The 11,614-nt window shown below is 43.0% G+C and overlaps 1 protein-coding gene across 1 annotated transcript; it reads right to left on the minus strand.

The window, feature by feature from the left end:
• Positions 1–1,598: 1,598 nt before the first annotated feature.
• On the minus strand, positions 1,599–6,176 carry LOC105046279 (protein OCTOPUS). Its single transcript, XM_010924831.3, has 2 exons — positions 4,013–6,176; positions 1,599–2,167 (listed from the first exon to the last, which is right to left on the minus strand). The coding sequence occupies exon 1, from the start codon at positions 5,949–5,951 to the stop codon at positions 4,035–4,037; it is 1,917 nt and encodes a 638-aa protein (XP_010923133.2). The 5' UTR covers positions 5,952–6,176; the 3' UTR covers positions 1,599–2,167; positions 4,013–4,034.
• Between the last annotated feature and the right edge of the window lie 5,438 nt (positions 6,177–11,614).

Raw genomic sequence — 11,614 nt, forward strand, 5'->3', positions numbered from 1 at the left:
CCTACAAGTTTCAATGTATTCAACCTTTTTTACCATGACTTAAGCTAATTCACACTTCTTCCTGCAATCTAGCTATATTAAAAAAAAAAAAAAAAAAGAAAAATCTAGTTTCATTTTTTGGAAAAGTTCAAAAGAGACCAGCACTATGTATAATTACACTTGCACGGTAATATCAAGATGAAATGCTTCTATGCAAATAACGTATACAAACTTAAACATGTATTTGAAAGAATGCATGCGAATAGGAAGATGTCAAAAATTATTGATGAGAGAGGAGAGTTTCCTTACAACCTGATGGATACGGAATTGGTGCATTATGCCAGATGTGTACATGGGCAGCAACTTGGACCAGCTACATCAAGTTCCAATGGTTGCAGATGACAAGTTGCCATCGCTATCCTGCAGAAGTAGAGAATATCAATAAATAAACGATGGTACCATGCAGAATGAAAGTGACAGAGATCCAAATTTCCCTTACATCTATGCTTTCCTTCTGACTGCTAAAAGAGAATATTGGAACATATTTAACAGAAGCATTATTGGTCAATGCACATGATGGTCAGAAGGAATTTCTGAAAGAGCTTATAATTTACGGAGACAGGACTACTCCATGCCAGCTGAGCTGGATAACCCAAACAGCACACCATTTTCGACTCCAATTGCTGATGGATACTTAACGAAGCTGTACTAAACCCTAAAACCCAAGTTAAGGCTGGCAATCTTAAGCAACCAAAAATGTTGTTAGACTAGATTCTAGCGCATCCAACTTTATAGCTCATCAATCAACAGCCGATCAAGACAATGTTCCAACTGTTGTCTTCAAATTGAAGATTATGATATATGGATGTGGACTAATTGTCTATTCTTGTAGCTACTCCTTCAGAAATTTTAGCTCGCATAGACAGTACCGTAAGTGCAATTTTTTTTGTTAGAAAAAAGAAAATAATGCCAATGAAATGATACAAGGAGAGCAGGCTTTCCTCAGAAAGAGAAAGGAGATAACGAGAGGGGAGAGTAAGTGGGAAGAGAAAGAGAAGGGAGAGGGGGAAAAAAAAAAATGAAAACAGGAGGCTACTCTGAACGCTCAGGAGGCTGATCTATAATTTATCCCATCCAGGTCTATTTTAGCACATGGCATAGGCTTTTTGGGATTTTCTTGGCTCCTTGATATCATTCCAATTGCATGCTAAGACCTGACCGGTAAATTCTTGGGGTCATATAAGAACTTAGTCGTTGGAGGACTCTGCATTGTAGGAGCATGGAGATACCTGAAACTAAAACTAGAAAACATGAACATATTTTTCATAAATTTGCTATGGTGACATCTGATGGACATGGAACTTATGTGAAGACCATGGAAAAAGAAGGAACTGCTTCACTTTCATCTTTTGTTTTCTTCTTGGAAATTTTTTCCTTCAGTATCATCACTTACCTAAAGGGTTTATGCAAACGTCAACCAATAATTCAAGTGAATTGCACTCCAGAAAAAACAATTAGTTCTCAAGACATGCTTCTACAATGATCATACTAATGATGGTTTCTTAATTTCAAAAAGAAATTTTTTAAAAAAGATCATGTCATTCTTCTGATTATATAGTGAATTTACCCTGTACTGCATGTCACAATTGCAAAGCCCTTGTAGCACAGTCATTACCTTCCCAAAGTCGGTAACAACTATCAGTTTTTTTTTCCCACTTTCAAAAAGAATACACTTTCTGTTACTTGATCAAGCAGCTCTCCACAAAGAACAGTACAACAGATTCCAAATTCTCTGATAGACAGGTATCATGAATTTACTAGAACATACATATGAGATTCAGTAGCCTGAGCACTAACTAAAATCGGCAAGATTGCAGCTGGATTCAAGGTGACACCACCAACCTCTGGGTCCATCCATCATTGTCATTGCTGAGGACACAAGTTATGGTCTGGTACTGGAATGCATCTTCTGAATCCCCACTTGCTGTTGCTTGTCTTCACACCTATAACACCAGCTCTTGTCGATTTGAAAACTCATTCATTGGCGCCTATTTTACCCATCCTCGAGACAGGGGTGCCGTTTCATCGGAAATATGATCTTGTAATTTTGCACTGATCTGGGAACAAATACTGGAAATAGAAAACTTCTTTAAAGCATGCCCAGAGATTCTCCTGTAGATCGGATTACCTACCAAATGAAATGAAAGCAAGAAAACATGGTGTCATATATTCATATGACTACAATAGCAATAAATATGTGACTGAAATTAAAAACATAAAACCTCGCCACTAAATTGATAGCTGGAACCTGTTCATGTTAACTAGTGAACCCAAAGCCCCCAAAATCTAGAAGCTATGTGTTCAGATACGAGTTCAAATGCCCAGTTCAGGAACTTGGGATCCCAGTTAACTAGAACCCACAAAAACTCCAAAGGTTGTTTTTGATATTATGATTAGCTGCTCAGCCAAAAATATGATTTGCTCCTTGTCAGTCGGTTAAAACTTTTGCTAGTGAAAAAATGTGAATTCTGGCACGCCTATAAAAAACTGCAGTATGCTGTCATTCATTTTCTCAAGGTCCTTTTTCCCCAAATTTCACTGTCAAGCTTTTCGAGGTGGACCTTGCTTAAAGAGCATCCAAAGATAACAATCAGGGCAAGCAGCAATGACAGAATTGCAGAAAGATGGTCGAGTAGACTACATTGATTTGAACCGGACCAAGATGGGGCCCAAGGTAATTTTTGTGGTACACAATGATCTGAAAGGGTTAATATCTTAATTCAATCAAACTAATGGACGGATGAAAAGTATGATCTCCCTGAAAAGCATGGATAAGCAGAAAGTCCAATTGTTCAAATTACAGGACATTAATCTCAAAAAACAGTGTAGCTTGACATGGGGAGTCAAAATACCAGGTCAGAACCTATTACAATTTTTGACTGCTTCTAGGGGTTCGACTAATCAGGACGGAGAACTCATTTGCTCATACGAGCATCATCTAACTGCCTGTAGGGGTTCTGACCATGTATCATGCAGTGCAATCCTGTATCAACTGTCTAGCTTTTTGTTGTTTCCAAGCTGGTGTAACTTGATCACAGAGGTAGCAACCATGCACTCTAAAATGGTTCAAGATTGTAAATTCAAATTAAGCTAATCTATAACTTGAAGCATCAACTATTTCTAACATCCTATGGGAAATGGTCTTTAAAAATGAAAGTTGCACAAACTGCAAAAGCTGGAAGTAAAACATTATGGAAGTATAGGGTAGCAGGTTCACATAAACCCACCAAAAATGAGTTTTAAAACAACAATCTTTAGCATCCGGCAATGTTGTAAATGTAGTTCAACTGCACAGCAAAAAGTTTGGATGCATACATTGTGAATAGATGGGAAGGAAGATAACAAGCTTGCAAACAGAGCATGTATCAAACCATTTAGAAATGGCTAGCTCGTATAGGTAAACTAGTGACATGCACAAAGAAAAGATATATATCAAATAAAACAAGGTAGATAAAGATCAGCCCAACACCATTGTAAGGTAAATTGAAATTCTTGAATTTGTTTAGTTTGGTCATAACACTGTATGGTTCACCACAAAGTCACATTTCTATTGTAATGCTAATGATAGGAAGTTGACTAACAAGTCCAACAGACTATCTGTTACCAGGACTACAAGCTTCATAATACTTCCCCAGCAATATAAGCATTGTGAATTTAACACTGGTTGTGGATCCAATTGAAGACTAAAACTAAAGCAACAAAGTTGCCTGTGATAAAAATTTCATCAAGAGATAATCCTTAGGTGCTTGTTACAGATTTTTAACCTAAAGCTGCAGTAGAATGACACTCACCTTTAATATTTTTTTAATTCCATTTCTTAACAACTGAATTAAGGAAAACAAATCTAAAAATTATTATCCAGGTTACCAACACAAAATGGGATAACAGACAAACGTAAGCCAATGAAAATATTATGCTTTTCCTCCCAGCAAATAGAACAATACAGAAAAATACGTCGTTTACGAACATGAACCTGATTCAAGCCAATTAATGGCTCAATACAATCTTAGCATTCTCCTGGTGAATGAATGAGAACTCATGTGCCTTCCCTTCCCCGACCCTCCATTCCTCCGGCTGCTGCTCCGCATGGGTGTCAAGTAGAACCTCAGCAACCCATTGTCGAAATGGCTTGGAGAGTACCTGGCACTCCGGTTCCTCTCCAACACAAACTCCTCCCTCTTTTTCTTCCCATGCCCATTGGCCTCGACACTGCTCCTTCTCATGCTCCCAAATCCACCATTTCCATTGAATGAGCTCCTCGAACTTATGCTGCTGTTGCTCCTCAAAATCTTGCCATTATAACCCCAAGCTCGCAGCTCGGGCCACGACTCCGAGAAGGATCTCTCAACCACATTGGCTCCTCCCTTGCTGCTGCCCCTACGGTGTATGAACCCCCAAATGTTCCATGCCTTGCTCCATCTCTTCGACTTCTTTGTAGCACTCCCTTTGCAAGAGTCCCTGTAAGCCGACTCGAAGCTCTCAGAGCGATCATCCCTCAACGAGTTCGAGCTAAAATCTCTTAAATCCCTATCAAGGAGGCTCCCGGGGTGGAACGGAAAGAACTCGGTGCTCCCGGCAGGGGACACCTTGGCATTGGATGCTGGCTTCGGCTCGTTGATCTCGACCTCCTGTTTCCGGACGGAATTTGACCGCTCAAAGCTTCGCCGGCGCCGGCTAGATGTGTCCGTGTAGTAGTCCCGGGTTTGGGTGGAGCCGCCCGGGGTCACAGCGTCATCCTCGACGGGGATCTGGCTGTCCGACCGCTGGACGGCGGGGACGGGGGCGGGGGCGTCCTCCACGACGGAGAGCATAGGAGGAAGGCGGGGGAGCACGGATCGGCCTCCGATGAGGTAGCCGTCCCACGAGGCCCTGGGCTCGTCCCACGAGAACCGGGGGTCGTCGAGGGACATCCGGCCCGCATCGAGGGAGAACCGCGGATCGGTGTCGCAGGACCGCCGGCCGAAGGCGTCGACGGCGATCTCCGACTGGGTGTCGCGGAACCGGCGGGACGACTTGGGGGGCTTCTCCGGCGGCATCGCCGCCGCCTTACCCTGTTTCTTGAGCTTCTGCTTCCTCCGCCACTTCTGGAGCTTCTTGCTGAACACGGAGGCGGCGAGCCAGAAGCTGCCGGCGATCTCCTTGAGGTCTTTGGGAGGGAGCTTCTTGGCCTGGGCGGCGGAGTCAAGATCTATGTGGTCCTTCATCGGCTTCAGCTCCGCCTCAACCCGCTCTTCTCCCTCGATCTCCCCCGATGTCCCCATCACCAGGACGGGATCCACGACCTTGATATCCTCCACATTGTCTCTCTCCTCCTCTTCATCCTCTTCGCGGGTTTCCAGGACTGGAGCGGCGACAGAGGACGGGGGAGGAAACACAAGATTCCCACACTCGGCCTCGATCTCTCCAGCGGCCGCGACGGCAGCGGACGAGGAGGAGGGAAGGGAGGGGTCCCGGACTCCTTGCTTATCCCTCTCGTTGTCGTCCTGATGGAAGAGGGACCAGAGGGTGTTGCGGACGCGAACGTCGCACGACTTACGCTGAGGCTCGAAGGCGGCGGAGGCGCGCGGCCCGAAGAGGCCGTCACCGCGGCCGCAGGAGAACGATTTGCAGCGGCGGAGCTCCGGGCGCAAGAATGAGGAAGAGGTGGGCTGCGCTCCTCCCACTCCACTGGCCTTGCAGAAAAGGGATTTGAAGGCGGAGGAAGTGGACTTGCGGGCGGAAGTGGAGGAAGAGGAGGAGGTATCGAGGCCGGCGAGGCGCTCCCGGAGGCAGGAGGCGCAGAACCCGGTAACGTGCTCGTCAGGATGAAGGGGGCAGGAGGAGGCCGGGAGGCGGGGAGGAGGCGGTGGGGGTTGGTGATGAGTCGTCTGGACGTCAAGACTCATCATGGGTGCCTCTCCTCGCCGTTGCATGCGGTGCTCGCGGTTCGCCTTCTTCTTCTTCTTCTTCTTCTACCACTACTACTAGTAGTAGTAGTTAATATTCTGGGCATGGTAACATCGGAGTTCCTCTCAAAATGTGTCTCACTTCTTAGCTTTTCTTTCTTTGACGTTCGTGGATTTTTGAGAATGGGAAGGAGGAGGAGTAGGAAGGGAGAGGGGGAGTGGGATTGTGGGAGTGAGGGTAAGGGGATTGGGTAAAGGATTTTTCAAAGAGGGGCAAGCGAGAGAGTGACTCACAGGTGTCCGTAAAGTGGAGGAAAAAATAACTAAATGAATAAAAATCAGGAAAAGAGAAAAAGCAAAAGTAATCACATTCACGCTCCGTCTCCGCTTACCCCCCCCCCACCCCCTCCATCTACTTTTTCTTTTCTTTTTTCACTTTTTCTCCTTTCAAATTTCTTTCTCCCCATGATTTTTGCCTTCCTTTCTTTTAAGGGCCCTTATTTATTACTTGATCCGTACGCTTTTTCTTTTGGAAGGATTTAGGACATGTCTTATTGAGCCAAAGGCTACACCACAATGTAGAACCAGCAATTCTTCGGTATGTCGACCTACTCATCTAGCACAAAGTACTCCTCAAGTATAAAACGAACGTCATTTAGCAAAATATCTGACAACATATAAATCTCTATAAAAAAAAAGTTAGAGAATCGATGTACTACTCCAATATTACCCGGTGTCATTGCTAGTTAGTATCAACGCTACATGCCATTAGTGAATAGAACAATTAAAAAATAAACTATATATTCGATAAAATATATTTTTATTTAAATTTTTTATATTATTATAATATTAATTAAAAAATGATAATATAATTGACGTGCAATCATCTCATAAATTTTTTATCCAGCATTTATAATTAAGATATCAGATAAAATATTACCTAATTATCGCTCTTGATATTTTGTATCATTGATTGATAGAATATGAAAAAACTCTCCAAACATTCTATATGCCAGTAAAAATAATATCTTACATAAGTATTTAACAAATTAATTAATTTTATTTTCTCTACCTAAATTATATAATGTTTAACAAGCAAGAAGTTGCTGTCCCCGTGCTTAAATTGAATTATATTAAGCTATTACATGAAACAACTATGTATTTCAACTTTTTGATCATGATAGCCCAAATAGCAAAAGAGAAAAATGCATTGGATGCATAAAGTACTGTAGCCATGGATGGATTCAACTGCTGGGAAAGACGTGGTGCCAAAAAAAAAAAAAAACTGCAAAGAGAGACGGGACAGAACTGTATATCGTTGGAAAGTACGGATCATATTTTTCATTATATCCTCTTTTACTTCTGGAATGCACTTTTTTTTAGTTACATTATCACTGCATTAAGTGGTATGTTCGCCCGAAAAGTAAAAAAAAGGAATTTAAGCGGCATGGAAGGAGGGTTAACTGAGAAAGAGGGAGGGGGTACTCCCGTCAGTCCGTCACCTGTCCGCCGTTCCATCATTTATATTATATATGCGATCAGACGGCTAGGACACGACTTAGATGCTGATACGAATAAGTGCAGCAGTGGGCCACACGTGTCTACGAATCCCGGGAAAAGGAAGAGGGGGCCTGGCATAATTCCGGAAGGACGGTCGTCCGTCACGGAGATCACATGATCTTGGTAAGTGCAGGGCTCACTGTTTGCTGCAAATTATGTGGGGATTGGCGAGTGCTAGAATGGGCTCACGTGAGGAGGAGCACCATGTTCAAGTTTTAGCGGGGATTTTGGTGCTCTCTCTCTCTCTCTCCTCCCTTCTTTTGTTCCTACCTCCCCATCGCGTTGGGGCTCGAAGCTATAAAAGCCGCCCCCTGTCCTCCCATTCTTACCCTCACTCCTTTCTTTCTTGTCCTTTCTCTCTCTCTCTCCCCCATGAGCTTTTGTCTCGTGTGCTGTGTGGGCTGTAGAGTGAGCTAACCCATCCACAGTGACAGGACGCGCTGCACTCCCCAGTCCCCACCGAGCAGGGACGCAAACGCTAGCTCGCCCACAGGTTGAGTTTCACGCACCGGGTGGTCACGGGAACTGGTATTTTGCATAAGAAGACAAATGCCAAAAAGGAAAAGAGAAGAAAGAGAGAGAAACAAAAGGTCGTAGAGAGAGAGAAAGATAGATTCCCTCTACATAGAAGTTATCAAAGGCTTGTAGCTTAAACATGAAGGGCTATAATGGATGCACAGCAGGGGGGAAAGTGTAGCGCAATCTAAGATGCATGACTGGCCAAGGACAGACAGGTTGGTTAGGACCAGGGATTAGCTGGATCCGTACCTGGCTCGGTCGGGGGGGGTGGGAAATGGGTCTACCGCTTTGGAACGTGGCCCATCAAAGCGGAGCCTATATAAACATATACTTATGCCTTATGATGGTGTTTAGTATCGAATATTATGCATGGATTATGAGAGAATATTGCAGGTCATGATATCCTCCTCCTAGCTGCCATGGAACTACTCTATGTCTGCTATATCTATTATTATGGTGTGGTTCTAAGTTTTTAATAGTGTTCTTTATGATTTGATGGTGACTAAAGAAGGATTTTAGTGGAGGGCAGTGCCGAGTGCAGAAGATGTGTGCTAATTAGCCTTTATATATATATATATATTTTTTTTTTCTTTAACTTTTCCTTTAAAAATCACATTTTCTGATGGGAAGATACGGTAGAAGATCATACCGTGTGGGAGTGCATACAAAAGCGGACTTGGAAGATCTACAAGCCCGTTCGCATTTTGTCGTGAATTCCTCATTGCCGGGGTGAAGATTCGGATAGGGTAGTCAAAGTATTATCAGTTTGTCTCTGGAGCTTTTGGATATGGGGTTCGAACTTTCACTTTCTTCGCCTTTGTTTTTTATATCTACATCTTTGTTTCCTTCTCTTTTGTGATATTCTCAATTTTTTTATTAGAAAGTACAACTCCTATTCCAGTTCTTAATCCATAGGCAAGAGAACAAAAAGGCATTGAGAACCTTTAATGGTTTTTAAACATTATTTCATCTCCATAGATTAGAGAGCATGATACGTCCCAATTCAAACTAACAGAAGAGCTTACTCGAGAATATTTCTTGAAAAACCAAACTATGACTAATTGGATCACTAGCGCGCCAAATCGAGGACATCGATTAGGAAACTAGGTTCGACTTTACCATGGTAAAAGAACTTGAACTTTATAGTAGGATGAAAAAGTTGCAAAGACGAGAGCAAAAAAGAAAGTAATATAACTCATGTACAAACAAAACAATTAAGAAGCATAATTGCACAGAAGAAAATAAGTAAGAACATTCAAATAATTTCTCAAGGTGGAATGATTACCGTGCTGAAGAATCAAAACACGAGATTCATGGTATGGAAGTATATCTACAGAACTTATCGTAGATAAGAGTAGTTCGCTGTTAGGAATGTAGGAATTTCTTTTCATGGTCTTCCTTCTCTCTTTGATGCTTGATAACTGCATTGCCATCTGCTTGGCAAAATCATCTTTTGAAGATTGCTCGGTATCGTCTAAACCCACATCTAACTACTATCAGAATCAAACGATAACACGTGATTCCTGTGTATCCTAATTTCAATTTTGCTCGCCAGTCGGCCTAAAGTGAATTGACCTGCCAGACTAAAACCCTAAACTTGGAGTCAATTAATCAACCATCGCTTGCAACATTTGTTTTGCTAAAAATTTGAGTCAAACAGCTGCATGACATCATGGAGAGTGAAAGGAATAGGTGGCCCGTATCCTCGCCTCCACCCGATTTTTGAAATGATAAATCTCTTTGTTGCTTCTCGTTTGAATAAGATGGTTTCGAAGTGCAACTAGATGTAGAATACCTTGTGCACGCTAGAAGCTAAGTTTTTCTAACATAGCATAGAGTCAATCCTCTACATGTATCAGATTCTCGAGTTGATTCTATGGAAGAAACAGAATTTATAATGTATCGTCAGGGATTAGCCTGCTTTATTTATTTGTTGTTCTGTTGAAAACTCGTGCTAATATGTATCAGTCCTCATGATTCACCTGCACTTGAAAATATAGAAACAACGAACGGGAGGGGAAATTAAGAATGGAAAAGAGAAGTTCAGATATTAGAGATCCAGTATTATCTCCAACGCATTATGCCCGCGCTGTAATATTCTGCATTTGATAATATACGATAAGGATCACATAAATTCTCAGGTGTATTCCCAAATGACAGGATCAAGTGATCATTTTCTATTTGATACAAGAAGGTTTGCACATTAAACAATGTGATCGGTGCATGGCCGCAAGGTGCATGCGGTGTAGGGTATGATTTCTCCACCGAACATTTGAGAGCTATCCTCGTGGCTCTTGCTCTTTCTTGCTGGCACGATCGATGGCCCCCTCAATTCTGTTGATGCAGGACTTGTAAAGAAAGGCCAAGTAATAGATGATGGTTTCTTCTTGTGCTCCTTGTACGGGATCAATTTCAAATGACCAATCAACCAGAGTGGTTTCTTCCCCATAGTCTACAAGTTGCAGTGAGTTCACAGATCCATCGAGCCCCACATTACTTGCCTCCAACCTATAAACATAGCTAAAAGAAGCAGGGTCCATGAGGACCAGCCTCTCCTTTATCCACGATCGTTCCCCATCATCCTGAGGAAACATAAAGCCAGAGACCAGGCGAACGTATCCAGGAACCCCTTCTTCTCCATCTAATCTCGTGCAATTCTCTACCATAGGCATCCATTCCGCAAGTCTGGAGCTTTGTGAGACCAAGGACCAAACACGAGCGATCGGCGCGCTAACTATTCCCCCAGCTGACCCACGCCGCTCGTCTCTTCTTCCCTCCCTCGCCTAGAAAACATTGGATTTCGGAAAATGCGAATCCTAATTATGCCGATGGATACATCAAAATCAAGATGGCAGCTGAAAAGACCTGCAGATTCTTTGTTTGTAACCGCATGCAGCTGGCGAACAAGTTAAGAACTGGGAAACATAACGGGCATAGACACTAATTAACTTGTCGAGCATGGTTATTCTTCTTGGCTATGCAGGTGGGCTCCCCGTTGGGAGGTGTTGGCAAAGCTTTTTATAGGAGAATCTGGGTATTTTTTTTTTATCATATGGGTGATGGGTCAATCGGGGCCCGCATTGCAACACTTTTACAGGGCTTTATATCAGCAATTTGGTCAAGAAAAGCCAAAGGCAGAGAAATGCAGGTAGGTAGGACACAGCTTAGACGCATAAACAGAAAAATGGAACACTCAAAGCTTATGATTGCCATACCATGTGACGACTTATCGGGCTCTTAAGCCCCGGTGATGCGCCCCTTCTTTCCCTCAAACAATTTCAACGAAGGCTCGCCCCCCGTTCACAAAGCAATTCTGATCTTGGATTAGCAACTCTGATGAAAAACTGGATCGAGTAATGATGACCAGCTTAAAAAGTCCCACATACATCCTGACAGCATTCTTCCCGCAAATGGCTAAAGGTGACGATAAATAATAAATTAATTCATACAATACAAATCCCATTACAGGGGAATCCCGATGAAGGGATGCGTCGTTCGGCCGATTGCAAGAAGGGGACAAAGCATGGAGGCCCAAACAAAAGGACGATTCCTCGACTAAACCTCCTTGGGGATCTACGGTTCGTCGTGGAAATCTTTGGCTTGGCACCGCA

The sequence above is a fragment of the Elaeis guineensis genome, chromosome 5, assembly GCF_000442705.2.
Source record: "Elaeis guineensis isolate ETL-2024a chromosome 5, EG11, whole genome shotgun sequence".
Lineage (NCBI taxonomy): Eukaryota > Viridiplantae > Streptophyta > Magnoliopsida > Arecales > Arecaceae > Elaeis > Elaeis guineensis.